General features: G+C 45.1%; 2 protein-coding genes across 2 annotated transcripts in view; both read right to left on the reverse strand.

Annotated features, from left to right (window-relative positions):
* Nucleotides 1-668: 668 nt before the first annotated feature.
* On the reverse strand, nucleotides 669-13,840 carry LOC306972587 (acidic leucine-rich nuclear phosphoprotein 32 family member E-like). Its single transcript, XM_079569250.1, has 7 exons — nucleotides 13,652-13,840; nucleotides 7,517-7,666; nucleotides 6,553-6,675; nucleotides 5,273-5,414; nucleotides 2,205-2,335; nucleotides 939-996; nucleotides 669-868 (listed from the first exon to the last, which is right to left on the reverse strand). The coding sequence occupies exons 1-7, from the start codon at nucleotides 13,703-13,705 to the stop codon at nucleotides 801-803; spliced, it is 726 nt and encodes a 241-aa protein (XP_079425376.1). The 5' UTR covers nucleotides 13,706-13,840; the 3' UTR covers nucleotides 669-800.
* A 7,482-nt stretch (nucleotides 13,841-21,322) lies between these two features.
* The window catches only part of LOC306972831 (mothers against decapentaplegic homolog 4-like), a 16,526-nt gene continuing 10,064 nt past the window's right edge, over nucleotides 21,323-27,784 (reverse strand). The window contains exons 5-14 of the mRNA XM_079569538.1: nucleotides 27,579-27,740; nucleotides 25,759-25,782; nucleotides 25,586-25,687; nucleotides 25,397-25,522; nucleotides 25,209-25,319; nucleotides 24,944-24,997; nucleotides 24,144-24,327; nucleotides 23,373-23,541; nucleotides 23,240-23,309; nucleotides 21,323-21,535 (exon numbers count right to left, since the gene is read on the reverse strand). Coding sequence (XP_079425664.1) covers nucleotides 21,345-21,535; nucleotides 23,240-23,309; nucleotides 23,373-23,541; nucleotides 24,144-24,327; nucleotides 24,944-24,997; nucleotides 25,209-25,319; nucleotides 25,397-25,522; nucleotides 25,586-25,687; nucleotides 25,759-25,782; nucleotides 27,579-27,740 — 1,193 coding nt within the window. The 3' untranslated portion in view covers nucleotides 21,323-21,344. The remainder of the gene's footprint in view (nucleotides 21,536-23,239; nucleotides 23,310-23,372; nucleotides 23,542-24,143; nucleotides 24,328-24,943; nucleotides 24,998-25,208; nucleotides 25,320-25,396; nucleotides 25,523-25,585; nucleotides 25,688-25,758; nucleotides 25,783-27,578; nucleotides 27,741-27,784) is intronic.

Here is a 27,784-nt window from a genome sequence, read left to right on the forward strand (position 1 = left end):
AGTCTTTGGGAAGTCACACGTTTAAAGGGACGAGGGGCGGGTTCCTGGGCTCTGGTTGGCTGTGGGGATGAAGGGGCGGGTTCCTGGGCTCTGGTTGGCTGTGGGGATGAAGGGGCGGGTTCCTGGGCTCTGGTTGGATGAAGGGGCGGGTTCCTGGGCTCTGATGGGCTGTGGGGATGAAGGGGCGGGTTCCTGGGCTCTGATGGGCTGTGGGGATGAAGGGGCGGGTTCCTGGGCTCTGGTTGGCTGTGGGGATGAAGGGGCGGGTTCCTGGGCTCTGGTTGGATGAAGGGGCGGGTTCCTGGGCTCTGATGGGCTGTGGGGATGAAGGGGCGGGTTCCTGGGCTCTGATGGGCTGTGGGGATGAAGGGGCGGGTTCCTGGGCTCTGGTTGGCTGTGGGGATGAAGGGGCGGGTTCCTGGGCTCTGGTTGGCTGTGGGGATGAAGGGGCGGGTTCCTGGGCTCTGGTTGGATGAAGGGGCGGGTTCCTGGGCTCTGATGGGCTGTGGGGATGAAGGGGCGGGTTCCTGGGCTCTGGTTGGCTGTGGGGATGAAGGGGCGGGTTCCTGAGCTCTGGTTGGCTGTGGGGATGAAGGGGCGGGTTCCTGGGCTCTGGTTGGCTGTGGGGATGAAGGGGCGGGTTCCTGGGCTCTGATGGGCTGTGGGGATGAAGGGGCGGGGGTTCCTGGGCTCTGGTTGGCTGTGGGGATGAAGGGGCGGGTTCCTGGGCTCTGGTTGGCTGTGGGGATGAAGGGGCGGGTTCCTGGGCTCTGGTTGGCTGTGGGGATGAAGGGGCGGGTTTATTCATCATCGTCGTCTTCGTCCTCGGCGTCTCGCTTCCTCTTCTCGCCGCGGAGGCCGTCCACGTCTGAAACACAGGGTTTATAGTGAAGCCTCGGCGTCTCACGGTTTGAGTAAAGCTCGTCCTGAAAACAAACCTCCGTCCTCTTCCTCATCGTCGTCTTCCTCTACGTAGTCGCCGTCGTCTTCCTCGTCCTGGAACAGTCACAGGAAAACAAGAGAAACTTTACACGTTTGGCCAAAAGGAAAAATAAAACAGAAGTGACAGAAGTTAATCTCTGACTACCAAAACCAGATCCATTCTCTCCTCTTTTTATTTCCCTTATGTGTTTTTGTCACTTTTTTACATTTTTTTTTCTGGATTTTTGTCACTTTTTCTACTGGATTTTTGTCTTTTTTTCCTGGATTTTGGTCACTTTTTTTCTGGATTTTTGATTTTTTGGGGTCACTTTTTAGCTTTTTTTGTTGCGTTTTCATCCTCATTTTTTGCCTCTGTTTTGAAGAAGCTTTTAGATTTGGAGAATTTGTAGAAAACATGTTCAGGTTCAGGAGTTAAGAGGTTAAAACAAGTCTAAAATAAAGCTGATTTTCGCCCAAAGCCGTCCCTCAATCTGAGTTCACACTATTAAGGCTACAATGGCGGCCATTTTGAATACCGAAGTAGAATTATGCAGAACTACATGTAACAACATCTCTACTCAGGACAGAACAGAAAGACGACCGACTGACTGTGGCGTAATCATCGCTCAACTAGAAAACACACGTTTTTGTGAAGAAACCAGAGAGTCAGTGTTTAAGCTGCTCAAGACATTAGCATGCTACCGGTTAGCATTTAGTCTCCAAGTGAAATCCCTGAACCACAGGATAAACCCGTGACAGAGGTCAGAGGTCAGAGCTGTTACTGTAGCATTGCCTCAGTGTTGATATATGTGAGCCACACATGTGTTTATCGTGCTGAAGCTAACCGGTAGCATGCTAACGTCTTGAGCAGCTGAAACACTGACTCAGACTGTGATTTTTACAGTTTGTCATGTCGACAGAGTCTCAGAGAAAGGTTTTGTTCCTCTTTGATGTGTTCATTTTGTCTCCAAGAGAAATCCCTTCTTCAGAGTGAAGATCTTTAGTAAATCCTGCTGTCGCTCCACAGAAGGAGATTTACTGGTTTCATCACATAAACGTGTTTTTACTCTTATCTTCTCAAACAATGATTACGAGTCAGAAAAAAGCCTCTGTCGATCAGTGTCTTTCATTTCCATCCTGAGTAGAGATACTGTTACACGTTGTAGTACATGTTGTAGTACTGCATAATAGTACTTCGGTATTCAAAATGGCCGCCAAACTATGCTATGTTCGTCTGATCCTCGTGTTTAAATGTTTCCTGGGAGTAAAGAGTAAACACAGACCTGGATGCCTTCCTTCATGAGGTAAGACAGGCCCACCTCCTCCTCGTCCTCAGAGCCTTCGTCCTCCTCGTCTTCCTCGTCATCATCATCGTCGTCGTCGTCGTCATGGGGACCAGCCTCATCGTCGTCGTCTAAAGAAACAACAGGAAGTAAAGCAACGGCGACGACGAGACAAACTGTTTGATGATTTAGTCCTAAAGGCGCGAGTCCTAAAGGCCCGAGTCCTAACTGACTGTCCGTCGCCTGTATTCTAAAGGCCAGTGTCCTAAAGTAAACACTGGTGTTCTAAACGGCGTGTTCTAAAGGGCGTATTCTAAATGCCGGTATTCTAAAGGGCGTGTTCTAAAGGGCGTGTTCTAAAGGGCGTGTTCTAAAGGGCGTATTCTAAATGCCGGTATTCTAAAGGGCGTGTTCTAAAGGGCGTGTTCTAAAGGGCGTGTTCTAAAGGGCGTGTTCTAAATGCCGGTATTCTAAAGGGCGTATTCTAAATGCCGGTATTCTAAAGGGCGTATTCTAAAGGGCGTATTCTAAATGCCGGTATTCTAAATGCCGGTATTCTAAAGGGCGTGTTCTAAATGGCATGTTCTAAAGGGCGTATTCTAAAGGGCGTATTCTAAAGGGCGTATTCTAAATGCCGGTATTCTAAAGGGCGTGTTCTAAATGCCGGTATTCTAAAGGGCGTGTTCTAAATGGCATGTTCTAAAGGGCGTATTCTAAAGGGCGTATTCTAAAGGGCGTATTCTAAATGCCGGTATTCTAAAGGGCGTGTTCTAAAGGGTGTGTTCTAAATGCCGGTATTCTAAAGGGCGTGTTCTAAAGGGCATGTTCTAAAGGGCGTATTCTAAATGCCGGTATTCTAAAGGGCGTGTTCTAAAGGGCGTGTTCTAAAGGGCGTATTTTAAAGGGCGTATTCTAAATGCCGGTATTCTAAAGGGCATGTTCTAAAGGGCGTGTTCTAAAGGGCGTATTCTAAATGCCGGTATTCTAAAGGGCGTTTTCTAAAGGGCGTGTTCTAAAGGGCGTGTTCTAAATGCCGGTATTCTAAAGGGCGTGTTCTAAATGCCGGTATTCTAGAGGGCGTGTTCTAAATGCCGGTATTCTAAAGGGCGTATTCTAAATGCCGGTATTCTAAAGGGCGTGTTCTAAATGCCGGTGTTCTAAATGCCGGTATTCTAAATGCCGGTATTCTAAAGGGCGTATTCTAAATGCCGGTATTCTAAAGGGCGTGTTCTAAAGGGCGTGTTCTAAATGCCGGTATTCTAAAGGGCGTATTCTAAAGGGCGTATTCTAAATGCCGGTATTCTAAAGGGCGTGTTCTAAATGCCGGTATTCTAAAGGGCGTGTTCTAAATGCCGGTGTTCTAAATGCCGGTGTTCTAAATGCCGGTATTCTAAATGCCGGTATTCTAAAGGGCGTGTTCTAAATGCCGGTATTCTAAAGGGCGTATTCTAAATGCCGGTATTCTAAAGGGCGTGTTCTAAATGCCGGTATTCTAAAGGGCGTGTTCTAAATGCCGGTATTCTAAAGGGCGTGTTCTAAATGCCGGTATTCTAAATGCCGTGTTCTAAATGCCGGTGTTCTAAATGCCGGTATTCTAAATGCCGGTATTCTAAATGCCGGTATTCTAAATGCCGGTATTCTAAAGGGCGTGTTCTAAATGCCGGTATTCTAAATGCCGGTATTCTAAAGGGCGTGTTCTAAATGCCGGTATTCTAAATGCCGGTATTCTAAAGGGCGTATTCTAAATGCCGGTATTCTAAAGGGCGTATTCTAAAGGGCGTATTCTAAAGGGCGTATTCTAAAGGGCGTGTTCTAAATGCCGGTATTCTAAATGCCGGTATTCTAAATGCCGGTATTCTAAATGCCGGTATTCTAAAGGGCGTATTCTAAAGGGCGTATTCTAAATGCCGGTATTCTAAAGGGCGTGTTCTAAATGCCGGTATTCTAAATGCCGGTATTCTAAAGGGCGTATTCTAAATGCCGGTATTCTAAATGCCGGTATTCTAAATGCCGGTATTCTAAAGGGCGTATTCTAAAGGGCGTATTCTAAATGCCGGTATTCTAAAGGGCGTATTCTAAAGGGCGTATTCTAAATGCCGGTATTCTAAAGGGCGTATTCTAAATGCCGGTATTCTAAAGGGCGTGTTCTAAATGCCGGTATTCTAAATGCCGGTATTCTAAAGGGCGTATTCTAAATGCCGGTATTCTAAAGGGCGTGTTCTAAATGCCGGTATTCTAAAGGGCGTATTCTAAATGCCGGTATTCTAAAGGGCGTATTCTAAATGCCGGTATTCTAAATGCCGGTATTCTAAATGCCGGTATTCTAAAGGGCGTATTCTAAATGCCGGTATTCTAAAGGGCGTGTTCTAAATGCCGGTATTCTAAAGGGCGTATTCTAAAGGGCGTGTTCTAAATGCCGGTATTCTAAATGCCGGTATTCTAAATGCCGGTATTCTAAAGGGCGTATTCTAAAGGGCGTGTTCTAAATGCCGGTATTCTAAAGGGCGTGTTCTAAATGCCGGTATTCTAAATGCCGTGTTCTAAATGCCGGTGTTCTAAATGCCGGTATTCTAAATGCCGGTATTCTAAATGCCGGTATTCTAAATGCCGGTATTCTAAATGCCGGTATTCTAAATGCCGGTATTCTAAATGCCGGTATTCTAAAGGGCGTGTTCTAAATGCCGGTATTCTAAATGCCGGTATTCTAAATGCTGTGTTCTAAATGCCGTGTTCTAAATGCCGGTGTTCTAAATGCCGGTGTTCTAAAGGCCGTGTTCTAAAGGGCGTGTCCTAAGCGGCGTGTCCTAAGCGGCGTGTCCTAAGCGGCGTGTCCTAAGCGGCGTGTCGTAAGCGGCGTTTCGTAAGCGGCGTGTCCTAAGCGGCGTGTCCTAAGCGGCGTGTCCTAAACGGCGTGTCCTAAGCGGCGTGTCCTAAAGGGCGTGTCCTAAACGGCGTGTCCTAAACGGCGTGTCCTAAGCGGCGTGTCCTAAAGGGCGTGTCCTAAACGGCGTGTCCTAAGCGGCGTGTCCTAAATGCCGGTGTTCTAAAAGGGCGTGTCCTGGACTGACCGTCCGGCGCCTGGTTGTGGTCCTGGTCGAAGCCGTTTAAGAAGCAGATCTGAGGCAGCAGCTCGAACACTCGCTCCCTCCAGGACTCTTCATCCTCCTCATCCTCGTCCACGTCCAGCGACTGAAGCGACGACAGTTTCTGCTGCTCAGACACACAGAGACGATGAGGATCCAACCTCACAGTGAACCTCAGAGTCGAACCTCAAACCTCACAGTCAAACCTCAGAGTCAAACCTCAGAGTCAAACCTCAGAGTCAAACCTCAGAGTCAAACCTCACAGTCAAACCTCACAGTCAAACCTCACAGTCAAACCTCAAACCTCACAGTCAAACCTCACAGTCAAACCTCACAGTCAAACCTCACAGTCAAACCTCACAGTCAAACCTCAAACCTCACAGTCAAACCTCACAGTCAAACCTCACAGTCAAACCTCAAACCTCACAGTCAAACCTCAGCCTGTGATAAACTCATGAGGCTTAATCCTTCATTCACTAGATAAGAATTAAAAACACATTCTGTTTATATTTGTTTTTTAAGTCCTAGAGGAAACCAGGTCTAAACCAGGTCTAAACCAGGTCTAAACCAGGTCTAAACCAGGTCTAAACCAGGTCTAAACCAGGTCTAAACCAGGTCTAAACCAGAGCTAAACCAGAGCTAAACCAGGTCTAAACCAGGTCTAAACCAGGTCTAAACCAGGTCTAAACCAGGTCTAAACCAGGTCTAAACCAGAGCTAAACCAGAGCTAAACCAGAGCTAAACCAGGTCTAAACCAGGTCTAAACCAGGTCTAAACCAGGGCTAAACCAGAGCTAAACCAGGGCTAAACCAGAGCTAAACCAGGGCTAAACCAGAGCTAAACCAGGGCTAAACCAGGGCTAAACCAGGGCTAAACCAGAGCTAAACCAGGTCTAAACCAGGTCTAAACCAGGTCTAAACCAGGGCTAAACCAGAGCTAAACCAGGTCTAAACCAGGTCTAAACCAGGGCTAAACCAGAGCTAAACCAGGGCTAAACCAGAGCTAAACCAGGGCTAAACCAGGGCTAAACCAGAGCTAAACCAGGGCTAAACCAGAGCTAAACCAGGGCTAAACCAGGGCTAAACCAGAGCTAAACCAGGGCTAAACCAGGGCTAAACCAGAGCTAAACCAGGGCTAAACCAGAGCTAAACCAGGGCTAAACCAGAGCTAAACCAGGTCTAAACCAGAGCTAAACCAGGTCTGAAGCCCAGCAGCAGATGGCTGGTCTTCTCCAGCCCTGCTGAAGGTCTGTGTGGTTCTCGTACCAGGCCCTTGAAGGCGCTCAGGTCCTTGAAGCTGTTCCCGCTCAGGTTGAGGTAACTGAGGGCGGGACATTTCTCTGCCAGGACCTCCAGCCCGGAGGTCAGAACGTTATCGCTGAGCTCCAACTGCAACACAAGAGGAAAGACCACACGTTATTGTTAATTGTTTATTGAAAGGATCCCCATTAGCGCAGTCATGCTGTCGCTATTCTTCCTGGGTTCCCACTAAATCCATTCACAAAAAGTATAAACAGTATTTAAATCCATACAAAATGTGTATCAATACATTTGTATATCCAACTAAAATCCTATAAAAGCTGTACATAAAAGTAGCACATATTTGCATTCAGAAAGGAATATCATATGACACGTTCATTCGCCAAATTCAATCCATCTTTGTTTGTAAGAGTTTTCTCAGTAAAAATGTAAATCTCTTCTTGTCCTCCACTAACGTTAGACTATCTGGAAGTCCATTCCACGCCTGCAGAGCTCTGTATGTGAAGGTCCTCGTAATGCTGTTCGATCTTACTGTTGGCAAGAGAAATTTTCTGCCTGTTGCATGTCTGGTTTTATATCTGTTTCTCGTGGCTGAACAGGAGATTTTCATACGTTAGACTGTAACACAACACTAACACAAGGAGGTTTAACCATTTGACCTTTTTGTCATGTTTATTATGTCACTTCCTGATTGGATGGACACTGACAGGCAGTGAGCTTTAATCTGACTGAACGCTCCGCACAGAGGCTGTAATAACATGTTTATTATACGGTTATTATGAGGTTATTACAGTCACTGACCCGCTTGAGTTTGGGCAGTGAACGCTCCACACAGAGGCTGTAATAACATGTTTATTATACGGTTATTACAGACACTGACCCGCTTGAGTTTGGGCAGTGAACGCTCCACACAGAGGCTGTAATAACATGTTTATTATAAGGTTATTATAAGGTTATTACAGTCACTGACCCGCTTGAGTTTGGGCAGGGACGGCAGTTTGCTCAGACTCTTCAGCCCCGTGTTGCACAGACTCAGAACCTCCAGGGCGGAGAAGTCGTCGCTCAGGCCCTCGAGCTCGCCGTCCGCCGAGAGGCAGCTGTCCAGGAGCAGCTCCACCACCTGCACACACCAGGAGGCAAAGTGACACAATCTGCAAACCCCACAAACACCGGCGTCTCCCAAACACCAACACAGGATTAATGTAACAGCTCACGCATCGTGGCTGAAGTCTCCGGCCTCGAGAGGGTCTGAGCTTTCAAATAAGGCACTGCATGATGTGGAAGTGGCGCTCACGTCTCATCTGCAGCTTCAGTTGTAGCTGGAGCCGTGGCCCGTTTCATTTTTCTTTAACAATAACCCATAAAGCAGATAGAGTGGAGATTTGTATCTGTTTTCCTCCCTTTACATCTTAGTTTTCATGTCAGATATAAAAATGATGATGTTTATTTGATGATGTTTTGTCTGCGAGGTGGGGGCGACCCGGAAGTAGAAAGGCCGTCTTTCCCGCGGGTTTTCATTCATAAATATTGACAGATTTGACATCCACGTGTCCTGCTAAGGGGCCCCGTGATGACGCTTTCACCCAAATATGGTGTTTTTCCAAAAAAGTGACAAAAAATGTGACAAAAAATGACGAAAAATTGACAAAAAATGTGACAAAAAAATGACAAAAAATGACAAAAAATGACAAAAAAAATGACAAAAAATTGACAAAAAATGTGACAAAAAAATTGACAAAAAATGACAAAAAAATGACACAAATTGACAAAAAAATGACAAAAAATACAACAAAGTGACAAAAAATGACCAAAAAATTGACAAAAAAAGACAAAAAATGACAAAAAAAATTGACAAAAAATGACAAAAATTGACAAAAAAATGACAAAAATTGACAAAAAATGACAAAAAAGTGACAAAAAAGTGACAAAAAATGACAAAAAAATTGACAAAAAATGTGACAAAAATTGACAAAAAAATGACAAAAAATGACAAAAAAATTGACAAAAAATTTGACAAAAATTGACAAAAAATGCGACAAAAAATGACAAAAAAGTGACACAAATTGACAAAAAAAATGACAAAAAATGACACAAAAAATTGACTAAAAATGACAAAAAATTGACTAAAAATGACAAAAAATTGACTAAAAATTGACTAAATTTGACAAAAAAATTACAAAAAATTGAAATATGGTGTGGAGCGGAAAAGTGGAAGAACGGGCCGAGCATGCGCACTCGCTACAAAACTTCAGGGCTGGTTTTCTCTGAATGAGAGAAGCCGCACTCGGGCAGAGCCTGAGCCCTTATAGAAGCTCCCACAGACTCCAAACTTTACAGGCTGAGACACAACAACATTCTGAAGGTTTTTTCAGAGGGATTTTTTAATATCTAATTCCTAGCCTGATTTATTCAGCTTTGAAACCAAAAAAACCAGGCAGAATTTGAGTTTTTACAGATATTCTCACTGATGATTAGTTTATTGAAAAACTAAACAAAATATTCAAAATCCCCTCTGGAAAAATCTTAGTCACTAATATGTCAATAAAATAAAACCATTTAATCTGGCCCAAAATATAGGCAATTGTGGCCATTTTAATGCTCAAAATGCTTTATTTTTATGTGAAAACATCAAATGACAGAAAAAATGCAACACATTTTTTTCTCATATTTATATCTGTAATGTTCAGCAGAAGTTTCAAATTGACGTCTCTACATTTATGTTTTCCCCCTGTTCACCTGCCGTGTCTCGCCTTAAATTTTTTCTTCTTTTCCCCCAATTTCACCAACATTTGTTCCACTTTTTTTAGGAACTCGTGCTTCACTTTTTTTTCTTTTAAATTCTGATGAGCAACAGCCTCAAAACTTGAATATGAAGATTTATTTCTTTATTGGTATCGAGAAAATAAAAGTATCGAAAGCAGGAACCAAAGTTAGTTCCTTGTAGTTCCTTTTGAAACCACTAAGAGCGCCCTAGAAACTCTGCTTTGAACTCTACCGTCTCCACACGTCTTCAAACGGCATCGCTTTAGCTTCGTGAGGGATAATATCTGGAAAAAGTATTTTTCCCATGTACTTTTACAGCCAAACATTCATCATAAACACACTCAGCAGATCAGTGGTTCCCAAAGTGGGGTCCTGGGCAGAGCAACGTTACTTTGAAATAATTTAACTACAATTGAAAAAGTACTTGGATAAAATGTAATTAAAACTGATTTGTTTCAATGTCGCCTTAAATTGTGGAAATAGTGATGTTTAAGTAAGTTCCCAGCGCTTAAACCGGGGTCGGTAACGTCAGGCCCAGGGGCCAAATCCGGCCCTCCAGCATGGAAGGTCCGGCCCTCGGGACGATTTTGAGAAATAATAAACTAATCAGAGGTCGAAGGCCTGTTTACCTCGTGAGCCCCACGTGAACCGAGCACATTCTGTCCAGTTTGGCTTTACCCAAATCTAAAAGCTCAAAACGAGGGTGAAAACTCTACAAAAATATAACAAAAATATAGCCACGAAAAAGTGACAGAAGCATGAGTTGTGGCGCGTGAAAAGCGAAGGGAAAATAATCCCAGCGGCTGAAATAACGCAAGTCGGCTTTGCAAAAAAAAAAAAAAAAATATACAAAGAAAAATAAATAAATAAAAATAAATAAAAAAATAAAAAAAAAATATTATAATCGGGTTTTTTTTTTTTTGCGATTATGCTAATTTTGTGCTCGTTTACTGATGTAATCGAAATCATAATCGAATTTCGATGAATTGCACAGCCGTAGGTCAAACTACTCAAAAATGTGAAACTACAGTCAGTTCCTTTACATTTCTTAAGTCATAATGACGAATGGCGTTTGTTGAAAGTGACACTTTACTTCAGGCGACCATTTCGGGTAGGGATGTACCGATTCGATATTCAGTATCGGTATCGGAAGCCAATCAGGCTTTTTTAGAGTATCGGATTGGATCGGATTTGATGACTGGACGGGTCCGATACAAGACGGCCGTGAATCTGCGGTCCTGAATCTGCAGCGGCTCCAGTCTGCAGGTTTACCGCACCGCCGCGCTTCGAGGGTTTATCACAGCACAGCGGTAAACCTGCAGATGGAGCCGCTGCAGATCCAGGACCGCAGGTTCACGGCCTTCATGCTATCGCTAAGCTAGGACACTGAATGATTGATTTGATTTGATTTATTCTTATTATTGTGTCTTTCACAGAAGTGCTCAGCTCTCGTGGGCTCACAAGACACATTTCAAAACAGAATTAAAACACATGCTTCTGAAAAACTTTCTAATCATGTCATCAAATTTTTTTCCATCTTTTTTGGGAGGGTATTCAACTCATTTTGTAACTTTTTTGTAATGTTTTTTAATCAATTTTTAGTCATTTTTAGTCATTTTTTTGTCATTTTTTTGTCACATTTTTTGTCAAAGTTTTCTCACTTTTTTGTCACATTTCCATCATTGTTTTCGTCTCAGTTTTGTCACTATTTTCTCACCTTTTTTCCAGAAGCTTTTGGATTGGGGTAAAGCCAAACTGGAGAAAATGTGCCCGGTTCAGGCGGGAGTTAAGGGGTTAAAATTCAAAGCTAAAGCCAAAACGTCTTCCATGTTTATGAAAAAAATACAACTGGTAAAACTAGTGGTAAAACTGGTAATATCCATAGGCAATAATATAAAATGATATACAGTATATTATATAAAAATCTACTAATACAAAAAGACTGTATCGGATCGGTATCGGCCAGATGAAGTGTCAAAAATATCGGATCGGGAGCTCAAAAAAGCGGATCGGTGCATCCCTAATTTCGGGAGTTCGGCCCTCGGAAAACCGGCCTCCATCAAGCAAACTTACCTAAACCTCTGGCTTAAACTATCGGTGTTTTTGCTGAACTTATTCAGTAAAAACTGTTGAAAAACGTCATAAATTTTGATTCAAAGTCAAAGTAAATCTAAATTAATGCTTTTTAACGACGCGGCAAAACCAATAATGACTCACACAATAACTTTTACTCAAGAAACAGACACGAGTAGAAGTAAAAAGTACAGTGAAGTACCATTACTTCAAAAGGTTACTTCATTTCACTTGGATCCGGCGGAGGAGCGGCCAAAATATTTACTCAAGAGTAAAAAAGTACTCGGAGAAAATGTTACTCGAGTACTGTCACTGTTTCAGCGAAAAAGTCTCGATTTATTTTCGACGACATAATGAAAAACAAAAAAGCGCAGAAAATGTGCCAGAAAAAGTGAAAAAACAACAACAAAGAAGCAACAAAAGAGCGACAAAAATGTGGTGAAAACGCGTCAAAAAAGCAACAGAAAAAGTGATAAAAAAATCAACAAAAACAGGTACAATAAAAAGAGACAGAGACAAAAACAAAAACGCTTCAAGTTCGTTCAAAGATCAGTTTTGTAGGTCTTAGCTTTCAAATGAGGCGTTACACTAGGGCTGCTCGATTATTGAAAAAATAATAATCACGATTATTTTTGTCATAATTGAAATCACGATTATTCAAACGATTATTTGTTGCCTTTAAAAAAATCCATCAAAAAAAGTGACAAAAATTCAGCAAAAAAAGTGACAAAAAATCCATTAAAAAAAAATCCAGCAAAAAAGTGACAAAAATCCAAAAATTAAAAATTAGAAGAAAAAACAAAATATTGAAAAAAACAAAAAACAAAAACAAAAAATTGATAAAAAATATTAAAATCGATTTGTTGCGATTATGCTAATTTTGTAATCGTTTACTGTTGTAATCGAAATCGTAATCGAATTTCGATTAATTGCACAGCCCTACGTTACACTGTTGCTCTCCAGTCGAGAAGCTTTTTGATTTGGGTAAAGTTGAACTGCGCTCGGTTACGGGGTTAAATATTACAGCGGGAAAAGTAACAATTATTTTTATTCAAGAAACAGACACTTCATGATAAAAGTACTCTAAGAAGGAGGATTACTTCAAAACATGTACTTGAGTAAAGGTAATGAGTACTATCCACCTCCGGTCCAGGGCCCCCTGGGGGGCCTTAGAGGCACTACAGGGGGGCCTAAAGCTTATCTACAACACAAGTACTTCAAAAAACAGTTGATTTTGGAGACAAATGTGTGTTTATTTGCCAGAATGTGCGACATAAAAACATTATTTAGCTTAAAGTCAATGTCAGACGCTGCTTCTTATGTAAATCTACCTGTAAAATAATAACAAATGCCTCGAAATAGGATAAATTATCATTATCGGGGTCTGAGACGTGTCCCGGAATAACTGCGGGAGATTAATCAAAAATAATCATTAAGCCTTGACTAGAAGCTACATTAAATAACTGCCGGAAAATCGCGATATTTGATTCTGAATCATTTCAACAGCACTTTAAGTATGTTGCATCACCGAATATTGCGATAAGAAAACGATTAATTCCGCGATAAATATAAACCGCCACATTCCTAAAGCTCCGACAACTGTTTCGTGCCCGTGCGGCTCCGTCCGCGGCGAATATGGAGTCGATTTAACCACGAGAACGGGTCGAAACGTCGCTTTATTCCGTGTTTTCTCCTCCATCAGCGGCGGCGGTTCACCCGGAGCCCCCGCGGACGCCTCTCGCCGCGTCCCCCGGTCAGAGCAGCTGGTCCCGGGGAGAGACGCGGAGCTTGGAGGGGGGGGGTGGGGGTTGGGGGTCGGCGTTTTAGCCCCAGATTAGCCGCTCTTCACCGGGATCGAGTTTCTTTTGACGACGGGGGCAAAGAGCGGGAAACCGCCAACTGTCTCCGCGACAACTGTGCGCCTTTTACGGCTTTATCGGGATCAGCGGGAGGCTCTGCTCCGCGCGGCCGCCCTCAGAGGCTCCTCCGGCGGGGAAGTCCTCGACCCCCTCCCGCTGATCCTCCGCGGAGACGTTAGCGTTTCCGCGGACATAAGAGGGATTAAAACGGTACAACGGCGGTAAATGAAGCTAAATGGGGATGTTTTCAGTGGCTACGGGCAGAATAAAGACAAATAAAGCGATAAAAAGTCGAAGTTATCAAAGGGGAATTTAAAGTCGTAGCTTAAATCCTGTGACCAGACGAACAGATGGAGGCGAGCGTCGCTGAAATAAAACTGGAAATAAAATAAAAAAGCAAGCAAACTCACCGCCGCTGGTTTCTTGTCCCCCAGCTCCTCGCTAATCCTCTTCTTCATGTCCATTGTAGCGGTGCAAAAATAAAGAAATAAAGAAAGATGAACGGAAAAAGTCGGGCGCTGTGTCAGAGGCCTCGCTGCTCAGACGGAGGACAGGGCAGGACTGAGCCGCCATCTTAGCTCCGTCCGACCTCCAGCGCGAGCGCCCTCCTCCGCGAAGCCCATTGGCCCGTCGGCGCGTCGCTCCCCCGCGTACCCTCCTCCCGTTGGCTCAGCGCTCGGGCGGGACGCGGCGGCGGCCAATGGGGAAGCGTCGTGGGGATATTTTGAACGGCTAGCCCCGCCCCCACGCTGTGGTTAATGGCGCCACAGCGGAACAGTTGTAAACACAGGCACAAAGGGACAACAATGGGACTTTTCTTGTTGTGATTGGACTTATTCTGATGGCTTTTTGATGGAGGGCGATTCTCAACAAGTTGTTCAAATCAAAGAAAAGTTCAGGAGGCCAAATTTGTAGAAAAAGATGTGTTAAATGCCCTTTTCCTGATGAGTTGTCATGGAATTAAATGGTTGAGTTCTTCAGTGTATCAGGGTGGAAGCACAGCGTTCATGTGTCTGGGGGACACTGGGGAAAAAACTGGATCAAAACGAGCTTCTGCTGCGGAAATCTTTTAGTTAAACTAGTGTAGTGTAAACTATTTTATCAATTTATCATTTTGATATTTTATCAAACTCACAAACTACCGTCTAGTGCAGGGGTCGGCAGGTTTGCTTCTTGTAGGGACGATTTTCTTTATTGTAAAAGGACCAAGGGCCAAAAGTAAAGCACCATTTTCTACAGTTGCCAGTGCTGTGCATCATTTATGACTTCATTTGGTGTTTCCTGTTTGGAAAGTTTTAAGCGATTGACAGAGTTTCTCACCTTTTTACAGTACTTAACCCCCTGCCTTAACCAAATACATTTTCTCCAGTTCGACCTTACCCAAATCTAAAAAGCTTCTTAAAAAAAGCATATCAAGAGGGACAAAAAGGCAAAAAAAATTGACACAAAAGTGGTGAAAAAGCAACAAAAAATGACAAAAAAGTGACAAAAACACAACAACAAAGTGAATCAAAAATCGTAGATCAGTTTTGTCAGTTTAGCTTTTAAATGAGGCGTTACACCTGTAGGCTGAGAAGCTTTTAGATTTAGGTAAAGCTGAACTGGAGAAGATGTGCTTGTTTAAAGGAATATAGGCCAGTTTTTCCATACTGAGATATGTTCTTACCTGAGCTGTGACGAGTTCTTTAGGACCTGTCTGATCTTCAGTCACGTAAACACAGCACATTAGCGTTAGCATTTAGCCTCTCCCTCTCTCATCTATAGCTCCAAAACAGGTCAAGCTAGAAGCTACCAAGCTCTTCCACGTTTTCCCTATTTAAATATGGTTACGTGAAGTGTTCCACTACAAAGTATAATTACACACAATTAAACAATGTGGATTTTCTAAGCGGATAAAAGGGGGAACTATATTGTAAGGCGTAATAATACCAGGAGTAGTTTGGCATCTGCGCAGTAAAGAGTAGATTACTGTGCATAACGCATTGCGCCTCAGGGGGTTCGCTGCTGTAAAGAACATGGCGCTGTGAGCTGTCGTCCAAGAAACTAATATTAATCTTCCAAATACCATAAAAAAGACCAAATTCCACTGAACCAACGCTTAAAGGTGCAGTGTGCGACTTTTTATGTGAAAGTATGTTTGTGTATTTGACCTTAGTGAGTGACCACACTGCAAAAAGTGGATTCTAAGCAAGTGAAACATGTCTTACTGTAAGAAATAAGTTCTTATTTTTTCCCTAAAAAGTAATAATGTCTCACTGAGCAAAGTTTTCTTTAGAAAAAAAATCTCATTTTAGGAAATAAAATCTGGCCATTTCTTTTGCTAAAAACATGTTAGTTTTCTTGTAACAAGAAAGAAAAACTTTTTGAAAAGAATATTTTTTCTTATTTTAAGAAAAACTCAGATCAACAGCTCTTAATGTAAGAACTGATTCTCACAGAGAGATAAAACATTCCATTCTTTAAAGTGGGCGGCTCGGTGGCACAGCGGTTAGAGCCTCAGCTTCACAGCTCGAAGGTCCCGGGTTCGATTCCCACCAGGACGGGGCCTTTCTGTGTGGAGCATGTTCTCCCCGTGTCTACCACTAAAAACATGTACAATAGGTGAATCCTCCAGCAGGCGATTCTGACCATCAGCCTGGCTCCACATCATGGAGGCGGGTCTCCGGGCGCAGCAATACTTTCCTTAAATATTAGTATTTATTAACAACATTTTACTCAAAAATGTGTTTAATTTAGAACATTTTACTTAAATCAAGCAACATTTAAGTAAAATATCCACAATTTTTCAGTAAATAAGAATGTTTTCCTTAAATTATTCCATTTTCTGAGGACATTTTGCTTAATTCTAGTTTTTTATTTGCTTAAATTTAGTGTTTCTTTCTTGTTTTATGAAGCAAAATATTCTAGAAATAAGAATTCTTAGCAAGAATAAAACCCTGACCCACTGGCTGAATTGTCTTGTCTTGTTTTAAGATGTTTGTCCTTGTTTTTAGTCGGGCTCTTTCTGCAGTGCCGTGTGGCTGGTTATTCTGGTGCCTTTACTTTCCATCAGTGTCTCTCAGACGCTCCGGGATGAACTGTTTGGAAGGTTTGTTTGTAGAGACATTGTAGAGACACCGTGATGGAAAGTGGAGGCGCTTTACTCACAGCCACTCGGTCACTACCAGGTCAAATACGCACAAAAAAACTGCTTTTTCTTCTTATAAAAAGTTGCGTAAAGCATCTCACTCATTGTTGGAGAGAAATTCTGAGCTGCAGAAGTTATTGTTCACCATTGTTTGGCCTCCAGGTCGTCGCAAAGCATTGTGGGTAATGTGCAGGTAGTGAATAAGACAGACATGAGCAGTAACAGGCACGGACACTGATTCTGTCAGACTGAGAATCTGAAGAGCAACATTACGAACATTAGCAGCATTAGCAACATTAGCAACACTAGCATCATTAGCAACATTACGAACATTAGCAGCATTAGCAACATTAGCAACACTAGCATCATTAGCAACATTACGAACATTAGCAGCATTAGCAACATTACGAACATTAGCAGCATTAGCAACATTACGAACATTAGCAGCATTAGCAACACTAGCATCATTAGCAACATTAGCATCATTAGCAACATTACGAACATTAGCAGCATTAGCAACACTAGCATCATTAGCAACATTAGCATCATTAGCAACATTACAAAAATTAGCCGCATTAGCAAAACTAGCATCATTAGCAACATTACGAACATTAGCAGCATTAGCAACATTAATAGCATTACGAACATTAGCAGCATTAGCAAAATTAGCAACACTAGCATCATTAGCAACATTACGAACATTAGCATCATTAGCAACATTAGCAACACTAGCATCATTAGCAACATTACGAACATTAGCAGCATTAGTCATCATAGTGTTACCTGATAATCCCGAGGGGGCGGGTACTCTCTCGTAGCATCGCAACATTAGCATCATTAGCATCACTAGCAACATTACCAACATTAGCAACATTAGCATCATTAGCATCACTAGCAACATTACCAACATTAGCAACATTAGCATCATTAGCATCACTAGCAACATTACCAACATTAGCAGCATTAGCATCATTAGCAACATGAGCGTCATTAGCAACATTAGCAACATTAGCATCATTAGCAACAATACGAACATTAGCAACATTAGCATCATTAGCATCACTAGCAACATTACCAACATTAGCAGCATTAGCATCATTAGCAACAGGAGCATCATTAGTCTCTACAAACTCGTGAACACGAAAGAAAAACAGAGACTCGTTCGTTCTTCAAAATATTTCATTGAATGATTAAACGTAGACATTCGAAAGTAATAGATTTGTACAATTAAAGCTGTGTTGAAACAGTACAAAAGCCTTCAGACGACAGGTGAGGAACAGACGGAGCTGATCTTTGGTCAGAACTCATTCAATAAATAAAGAGAAACAAGAGTCATCGACAGAAAAGGCGTTAACCCCCCCCAGCGTTACCCCCCCCCCCCCAGCGTTATCCCCCCCCCCAGCGTTGTCCCCCCCCCCAGCGTTATTCCCCCCCCCGCATGTTTTAGCATCGCCACGATATAAAAACAGAAAGAAAGCTTGAGTTTCGAGTGGGTCTGTTCATGTTGCCTGTGATCCAAACCCGTACCGACTCCGCCCTGTGCAAACGTAAAGTGAAGGAACGACGCCGTGACTGAATAAATATAGATTTATTGATTTGAGCCGGACTGTTTGAGACAGACCAGCGTTTGACCCGCGACCACGACACAGACACACGTTTGACCCGACTCGCTCCGGTTTGTGACACGGCAGTGACGACACGACCGCCCCGAGGTAAAGAAGAGACACTTAAAGCTTTACAGAACCTTTACAGAACCTTTACAGAACCTTTAAGGACCTTTAAGGAACCTTTAAGGACCTTTACAGAACCTTTAGGAACCTTTACAGAACCTTTAAGGACCTTTAAGGAACCTTTAAGGACCTTTACAGAACCTTTAAGGACCTTTACAGAACCTTTAAGGACCTTTAAGGACCTTTGAGAACCTTTACAGAACCTTTAGGAACCTTTACAGAACCTTTACAGAACCTTTAAGGACCTTTAAGAACCTTTAAGGACCTTCAAGGACCTTTAAGGACTTTTACAGAACCTTTACAGAACCTTTAAGGACCTTTACAGAACCTTTAGGAACCTTTACAGAACCTTTGCTGAACCTTTGCTGAACCTTTAAGAACCTTTAAGAACCTTTAAGAACCTTGAAGAACCCGGGTGAACCGGGCTCACGGCTCCATGAGGCTCGTTCACTGTGGACCCAGAGCCGCTGGAATAAAGATGTTTAGTAAAGAGAGAGCTCCTTCAGTGTTTCCCAAACAGGGGTCCCTGTAACTAGAGGTTGACCGATATGACCGATCTGACCGATATATCGGCCTGATATTGGAGAATTATACAAGACGAGGCTGTCGTGACGACATCGACTTCGTCCAGTGAACTTCCTGTTTTTGTTACTTGAACAATTTCCCCGTCGTAAACTGTGTTTCATTGAGTTTAATGAACGTGTTTCCAGTGGAAGTACTTAGTTACATTTACTCGAGTACATGCACTTGAGTAAATCCACTTTGATAAAGCAGATGTAGATCTTTAGGCCGTTTCCTTTTTATTCCCTTCGTAAACGTCAACAACAGCAGTATGCTAATAGCAGCATGCTAATGCTAACAGCAGCATGCTAGTGCTAACAGCAGTATGCTAATGCTAACAGCAGCATGCTAATGCTAACAGCAGCATGCTAATGCTAACAGCAGCATGCTAGTGCTAACAGCAGCATGCTAATGCTAACAGCAGCATGCTAGTGCTAACAGCAGCATGCTAATGCTAACAGCAGCATGCTAATGCTAACAGCAGCATGCTAATGCTAACAGCAGCATGCTAATGCTAACAGCAGCATGCTAGTGCTAACAGCAGCATGCTAATGCTAGCAGCAGCATGCTAGTGCTAACAGCAGCATGCTAATGCTAGCAGCAGCATGCTAATGCTAACAGCAGCATGCTAATGCTAACAGCAGCATGCTAATGCTAACAGCAGCATTCTAGTGCTAATAGCAGCATGCTAGTGCTAATAGCAGCATGCTAGTGCTAACAGCAGCATGCTAGTGCTAACATCAGCTAATCAAAGCAGGAACAGAAACTGTGATTGAATCACAGGTTTTTACAGGATTATAGACATTTGGAAAAATCGGTCAAAAATATCGGCCGAGCATATCGATATCGCCCTCAGACAAACCTGGACCCGTGGCCTGGTGGGAAACACTGATGTGTCAGATCTGCAGTTTGTAGCTAACGTGACTGCACTTTAGCTCCTTTAGCTTTATTACTTTATTACTTTATATTTAGGCTAAAGTATTAAAAACTGTGATCTTTGTCCAGCGGCTCCAGGTGGAGCTGAGGTTTGACTGAGGTCTGAGTGTTTGGGACAGAGAGAGGGCAGCGACACCTGCTGGCGCTCGCTGGAACTGCGTCCTCACGCCCGTCGTCTCTTGCATAAACTTTGGACCGTGGTGAGGATTTGGACCCGTTAGCGCCCCCTGTGGCCTGAGGACGTCTGACATCTAAAGTGCACATGACAAACTTTTACCCACTCTTCTTTAGTTTGACATTTGTGTGATGTTTATAGTTTCACTTCCTCATTGGACAGGAAGTGACAGGAAGTGACAGGAAGTGACATAGACAGAGGTAACGTTTCTTTAGAGTCTCATGTCTGTGAAAGGTGCTACATAAATGACGCTCTTCTTCTAATGCTTTTCTGACCATCAGGTGAGGAAAGTCCTTCTCTTTGGTCCTCATGGAGCTGTCATCGTCGTAACAACGGCGCAGCGTAAACGGCGTTTTCAGATCTTTCCACTCTGGGACCTAGTTTAGAAAATGTTTGTTTACAGAAGCTCAAAACACGGGCTCGTACGGACGATACACTGGACTGATGAAATATCTTTGCGTTTGGTCCTCAGCTGGACTTGGGCAGGGCCTATGTGTCCCTTTGTGTTTCCTGTCAGTGCAGGATTTACTCTCACGGACAATTAATGAGTAAAAACACAACATGTACGACAGCTGCAGTGCGACTTATGGCCTCTAGGGGCACCAGTTACTTAGTACTGCTTTAACTATAAAAATATATTTTTTTAGAAGATTTTATTATCCGGCTCTTCACACCGTAAGCAGAAGCTCCGTTGATTTGAATGGGATTTCCCAACGTTCTCCCGGTCATTATTTCCTGATAAAGGACGTCTGAGTTGGGTCTTTCATATCACTCCGCGCGTACGTAGCAGCGACACTATCTGTCCCGTCACTGAGAGAGAAGTCGGGGAATCGTGAGTCTGACTTTCAACTTACCCAGAGATTCACCACCTCCTCCAACTGCACCTTCAGCTAAGTAGCTAGGCTAGCTGCTAGCCGTGCTGCTTCTAGCTTAGCCAAACTTTTGGGAACTATTTGTCACTGAAGTCATTAAATAAACCTTTCGACCTTCATAAAAGTGTACGAAGTTTATGTTGTGTGTGTTCAGTTGCAAATGGCCGAATAATAAGCGGATAATGTATAGAACGCTGGTCATTATCGGGAAAATAAGCACCGACAGGGACCCCTCGGCTTCACGTCGGGGTCCGGTTCGCCCTGTCGGATGTTACCTCTGTCGATGTCACTTCCTGTCGGATGTTACCTCTGTCGATGTCACTTCCTGTCGGATGTTACCTCTGTCGATGTCACTTCCTGTCAAATGCTACCTCTGTCGATGTCACTTCCTGTCGGATGTTACCTCTGTCTATGTCACTTCCTGTCAGATGTTACCTCTGTCTATGTCACTTCCTGTCGGCAGCTCAACAAAACAAATGAAAATAACTTTTCTTCTCATTAAAGTCGCTGCTTCACTAAAATAAAATACTAATTATTTATTGGCCTAAAGAAGTCATTAAACCTGTCATGTGCACTTCAGTGAATGGCCACCAGGGGGCGCTGTGACAGAGGAAACTGCACGGCGGTGAGAGCGCTCCCGCTGCAGTACCACTTAGGGGCGGGAGGGGGGGCGAGGTGGTGCGGTCGCCGCGGAGACGGAGGTCAGAGGTCACGGTGTTGCCGTGGCGACAGCGCGTGCAGCACCTGGTCCAGCAGCTGCAGGGCGCGGTGCAGGTGCACCTCCAGCCAGCAGGGGGTGTCCTGGATACAGCGCCGCGGATACTGCTGCCCCCAGCCCTTCACCAGGCTGACCCGGAACACGCAGAGGGAGCGGAGGGCGTCCACGCGGGGGCCTACAACATGTACAAGAGGAGGCGGGGTCAGAACATGTACAAGAGGAGGCGGGGTCAAAACATGTACAAGAGGAGGCGGGGTCAGAACAGGTACAAGAGGAGGCGGGGTCAGAACATGTACAAGAGGAGGCGGGGTCAGAACAGGTACAAGAGGAGGCGGGGTCAGAACATGTACAAGAGGAGGCGGGGTCAAAACATGTACAAGAGGAGGCGGGGTCAGAACAGGTACAAGAGGAGGCGGGGTCAAAACAGGTACAAGAGGAGGCGGGGTCAGAACAGGTACAAGAGGAGGCGGGGTCAGAACATGTACAAGAGGAGGCGGGGTCAGAACAGGTACAAGAGGAGGCGGGGTCAGAACAGGTACAAGAGGAGGCGGGGTCAAAACAGGTACAAGAGGAGGCGGGGTCAGAACATGTACAAGAGGAGGCGGGGTCAGAACAGGTACAAGAGGAGGCGGGGTCAGAACAGGTACAAGAGGAGGCGGGGTCAAAACAGGTACAAGAGGAGGCGGGATCAAAACAGGTACAAGAGGAGGCGGGGTCAAAACATGTACAAGAGGAGGCGGGGTCAAAACAGGTACAAGAGGAGGCGGGGTCAAAACATGTACAAGAGGAGGCGGGGTCAAAACAGGTACAAGAGGAGGCGGGGTCAGAACATGTACAAGAGGAGGCGGGGTCAAAACAGGTACAAGAGGAGGCGGGGTCAAAACATGTACAAGAGGAGGCGGGGTCAAAACATGTACAAGAGGAGGCGGGGTCAAAACAGGTACAAGAGGAGGCGGGGTCAAAACAGGTACAAGAGGAGGCGGGGTCAAAACAGGTACAAGAGGAGGCGGGGTCAGAACAGGTACAAGAGGAGGCGGGGTCAAAACAGGTACAAGAGGAGGCGGGGTCAAAACAGGTACAAGAGGAGGCGGGGTCAAAACAGGTACAAGAGGAGGCGGGGTCAAAACAGGTACAAGAGGAGGCGGGGTCAAAACAGGTACAAGAGGAGGCGGGGTCAAAACAGGTACAAGAGGAGGCGGGGTCAAAACAGGTACAAGAGGAGGCGGGGTCAAAACATGTACAACAGGAGGCGGGGTCAAAACATGTACAAGAGGAGGCGGGGTCAAAACAGGTACAAGAGGAGGCGGGGTCAAAACAGGTACAACAGGAGGCGGGGTCAAAACATGTACAAGAGGAGGCGGGGTCAGAACAGGTACAAGAGGAGGCGGGGTCAAAACAGGTACAAGAGGAGGCGGGGTCAAAACATGTACAACAGGAGGTTTAAACATGTACAGGTGACAGAGAGCTGCACCACAAGAGGACACAGAGGAGCCGCCCCCTCAGCAGGCTGACCCGGAGCACTCACACCGGGGCCTACAACATGTACAACGGGAGGCGGGGTCAAAACATGTACAAGAGGAGTGCTCTCGGCTCTGGACTCACCGTTGCTGAGGTCCTGCTCTGGACTCACCGTTGCTGAGGTCCTGCTCTGGACTCTGGACTCACCGTGGCTGAGGTCCTGCTCTGGACTCACCGTTGCTGAGGTCCTGCTCTGGACTCTGGACTCACCGTGGCTGAGGTCCTGCTCTGGACTCACCGTTGCTGAGGTCCTGCTCTGGACTCACCGTTGCTGAGGTCCTGCTCTGGACTCTGGACTCACCGTTGCTGAGGTCCTGCTCTCGGTACGTGGCTGAGGTCCTGCTCTGGACTCTGGACTCACCGTTGCTGAGGTCCTGCTCTCGGTACGTGGCCTGCTGCATCTCTCGGTGACACTGACGCAGATCGAACACCTGAAAAACACACGGCGTTAGAGCGACTCACCGCGGGAACCCGGACCCGAACCCGTGACCGACCTTGATGTACGCCCCGGGGTAGATCTTGTGCACGGCGCCCCCTGGTGAGCGCCCGGACTCTCGGTCCAGGTAAAAGCTCTGCAGGAAGACGGCGTGGTCAGAGAGACACCTGAGCCAAACATCTCCATCACCGCGGTGCTCCAGCTGCAGGCCCCGCCCGATGTGCAGCCTGGGAACAAGCGGGGGGAAGTTACCCAGGGAAAGTTACCCAGGGAAAGTTACCCAGGGAAAGTTACCCGGGGAAAGTTACCCAGGGAAAGTTACCGTTGGAAAGTTACCAGGGAAAGTTACCCAGGGAAAGTTACCCAGGGAAAGTTACCCTGGGAAAGTTACCGGGGGAAAGTTACCGGGGGAAAGTTACCCAGGGAAAGTTACCCAGGGAAAGTTACCGAGGGAAAGTTACCGGGGGAAAGTTACCGAAGGAAAGTTACCCAGGGAAAGTTACCCTGGAAATTAACCGATGGGCGGGTCAAATGTACCTGTCTCAGTGGGCGGGGCAGACGTACCTGGCGCGGTGGGCGGGGCAGACGTACCTGTCTAAATGGGCGGGTCACACCTGTCTCAGTGGGCGGGTCACACCTGTCTCAGTGGGCGGGGCACACCTGTCTAAATGGGCGGGTCACACCTGTCTCAGTGGGCGGGTCACACCTGTCTCAGTGGGCGGGTCACACCTGTCTCAGTGGGCGGGTCACACCTGTCTCAGTGGGCGGGGCACACCTGTCTAAATGGGCGGGGCAGACGTACCTGGCGCGGTGGGCGGGGCAGACGTACCTGGCGCGGTGGCTGGCCTCCGTGCGCTGCACGTTGCTGAGGCGTCCCAGGCAGAAACGATCTCCTCCAGATGGATCCATGTAACCATCCACCGTGATGACGGGGAACGAAGCGGGAGCTTTGAAGACCTCGCCCACTCGCACGTCCTGCTCCAGGTACGAGATGGAGCACCAGAAATCCAGACCTGAGGAGAGGAGGAGACTGAAGCGGAGCGAGAAGAGACTGACTGTAAGGTCAGAGGAGAGACTGACTCTAAGGTCAGAGGAGAGACTCTAAGGTCAGAGAAGAGACTGACTCTAAGGTCAGAGGAGAGACTGACTCTAAGGTCAGAGGAGAGACTCTAAGGTCAGAGAAGAGACTGACTCTAAGGTCAGAGAAGAGACTGACTCTAAGGTTAGCGGAGAGACTGACTCTAAGGTCAGAGAAGAGACTGACTCTAAGGTCAGAGAAGAGACTGACTCTAAGGTCAGAGAAGAGACTGACTCTAAGGTCAGAGGAGAGACTGACTCTAAGGTCAGAGAAGAGACTGACTCTAAGGTCAGAGGAGAGACTGACTCTAAGGTCAGAGAAGAGACTGACTCTAAGGTCAGAGGAGAGACTGACTCTAAGGTCAGAGGAGAGACTGACTCTAAGGTCAGAGAAGAGACTGACTCTAAGGTCAGAGGAGAGACTGACTCTAAGGTCAGAGGAGAGACTGACTCTAAGGTCAGAGGAGAGACTGACTCTAAGGTCAGAGGAGAGACTGACTCTAAGGTCAGAGGAGAGTTTGAGCAGAATCCCGCCTGAGTGTAAAGTCGTACCTGGGTGAGCGGACGCTGGCGCCTGGTACGGGGCGGAGTTCTGCTGCTGAGGCCCTGAAACACAGAGAGGTCACTGGAGGTTCTTCACAGGCGGCACCAACATCAGTCAAACAAATAACGTTATTATACATTATTATAATTATTAGACATTATTATAATTATTAAACTTTATTATCATTATTATACATTTAGCTTTATCGCCGTGGAAACGACTGAATTGTTACAACGCGACACATTTCTGAAATAACATGACGTCATCACTTACAGTAGTGGCTATTGGTCGAGGGATGGTGATGTAACGGATGCTGACCCCGCCCACTCTGAGGCTGTGGACCAATGGGACTGTAGGGGGCGGGGCTTATACTCGACCATGATTCTGTGAAGAGAAAAGCGACACGTTTGAACCGATGCTCCTTTACTACTTTATCAAACACTGTCTGAACGGAGAGGCACCTGTGTCCGGGTGGGCGGGGCTGCTGTAGTCCGGGCTGGGGGCCTGGGGGGGCGGGGGGCTGGGGCCTGGGCTCATGTGGATCAGGCCCTGGACCTCGTTGACTCCCGGGCTGCAGCCGGCGCCCCCTGTGGGAGAGAGCGGAGAGTCACACCTGCGCCAGGGCGAGGGCGGGGCTCACGAACACCCACCTGACGGGGACAGGTGCATGCTGGGATACATGGCGTGGGGGTGGTAGGGGTCCGGGGTCGCGGAGAGGTCGTGGAGCTCCTCCTTTATAACCGTCTGAGGACCTGAAAGAGAGCAGGGGTCAGTGGGAGGAAGAGGAGGAGGAAGGTACACAGGTACTCTCTCGTAGTGGTACCTGATATTCCCGAGGGGGCGGGTACTATTTCGTAGCATCGCAACATTAGCATCATTAGCATCAATAGCAACATTAGCATCATTAGCATCATTAGCATCAATAGCAACATTGCCAACATTAGCAGCATTAGCATCATTAGCAACATTAGCATAATTAACATCAGTAGCAACATTACCAACATTAGCATCACTAGCAACATTACCAACATTAGCATCATTAGCAACATTAGCATCATTAGCATCATTAGCATCAATAGCAACATTGCCAACATTAGCAGCATTAGCATCATTAGCAACATTAGCATAATTAACATCAGTAGCAACATTACCAACATTAACATCACTAGCAACATTACCAACATGAGCATCATTAGCAACATTACCAACATTAGCATCACTAGCAACATTAACAACATTAGCAGCATTAGAAAAATTAGCATCATTAGCAACATTAGCATAAGTAGCATCACTAGCAACATTACCAACATTAGCAGCATTAGCAACATGAGCATCATTAGCATCACTAGCAACATTACCAACATTAGCAGCATTAGCAACATTAGCATCACTAACAACATTACCAACATTAGCAGCATTAGCATCATTAGCAACATGAGCATCATTAGCAACATTAGCAACATTAGCATCATTAGCAACAGGAGCATCATTAGCAACATTACCAACATTAGCAGCATTAGCAACACTAGCATCATTAGCAACATGAGCATCATTAGCAACATTAGCATCACTAGCAACATTACCAACATTAGCAGCATTAGCAGCATTAGCAACATTAGCATCATTAGCAACATTAGCATCATTAGCAACATTGGCATCACTAGCAACATTAGCAGCATTAGCAGCATTAGCAACATTAGCATCATTAGCAACATTAGCAACATGAGCATCATTAGCAACATTAGCATCACTAGCAACATTACCAACATTAGCAGCATTAGCAGCATTAGCAGCATTAGCATCATTAGCAACATTAGCATCACTAGCAACATTAGCATCACTAGCAACATTACCAACATTAGCAGCATTAGCAGCATTAGCAACATTAGCATCATTAGCAACATTAGCAACATTAGCATCATTAGCATCACTAGCAACATTACCAACATTAGCATCATTAGCAACATTACGACATTAGCAACATTAGCATCATTAGCATCACTAGCAACATTACATACATTAGCAACATTAGCATCATTAGCAACAGAGCATCATTAGCATCACTAGCAACATTACCAACATTAGCAACATGAGCATCATTAGCAACATTAGCATCACTAGCAACATTACCAACATTAGCAGCATTAGCAGCATTAGCAACATTAGCAACATTAGCATCACTAGCAAAATTACAAACATTAGCAGCATTAGCATCATTAGCAACATGAGCATCATTAGCAACATTAGCATCATTAGCATCACTAGCAACATTACCAACATTAGCATCATTAGCAACATTACGAACATTAGCATCATTAGCATCACTAGCAACATTACTAACATTAGGCAACATTAGCATAATTAGCAACAGGAGCATCATTAGCAACATTACTAACATTAACAACATTAGCATAATTAGCAACAGGAGCATCACTAGCAACATTACTAACATTAGCAACATTAGCATCATTAGCAACAGGAGCATCATTAGCATCACTAGCAACATTACTAACATTAGCAACATTAGCATCATTAGCAACATTAGCATCGCTAGCAACAGGAGCATCATTAGCAACATTAGTCATCATAGTGGTACCTGATAATCCCGAGGGGGCGGGGTACTCTCTCGTAGTGGTACGGTACTCTCTCGTAGTGTTACCTGATAGTCCCGAGGGGGCGGGTACTCTCTCGTAGTGTTACCTGATAGTCCCGAGGGGGCGGGGTACTCTCTCATAGTGTTACCTGACAGTCCCGAGGGGGCGGGTACTCTCTCGTAGTGGTACGGGTACTCTCTCGTAGTGTTACCTGATAGTCCCGAGGGGGCGGGTACTCTCTCGTAGTGGTACGGG

The sequence above is a fragment of the Gobius niger genome (assembly GCF_951799975.1).
Source record: "Gobius niger genome assembly, chromosome: 13".
NCBI classification, from domain to species: Eukaryota; Metazoa; Chordata; class Actinopteri; order Gobiiformes; family Gobiidae; genus Gobius; species Gobius niger.

Coding starts and splice junctions, on each gene's coding strand:
- LOC306972587 (XM_079569250.1), bottom strand. CDS start 13,705: ATGGACATGAAGAAGAGGATTAGCGAGGAGCTGGGGGACAAGAAACCA. Junction 6,676..7,516: donor CCCTGCCCAAACTCAAGCGG/GTCAGTGACTGT, acceptor CTTGTGTTGCAG/TTGGAGCTCAGCGATAACGT. Junction 5,415..6,552: donor TGAGCGCCTTCAAGGGCCTG/GTACGAGAACCA, acceptor GTGTCTGAGCAG/CAGAAACTGTCGTCGCTTCA.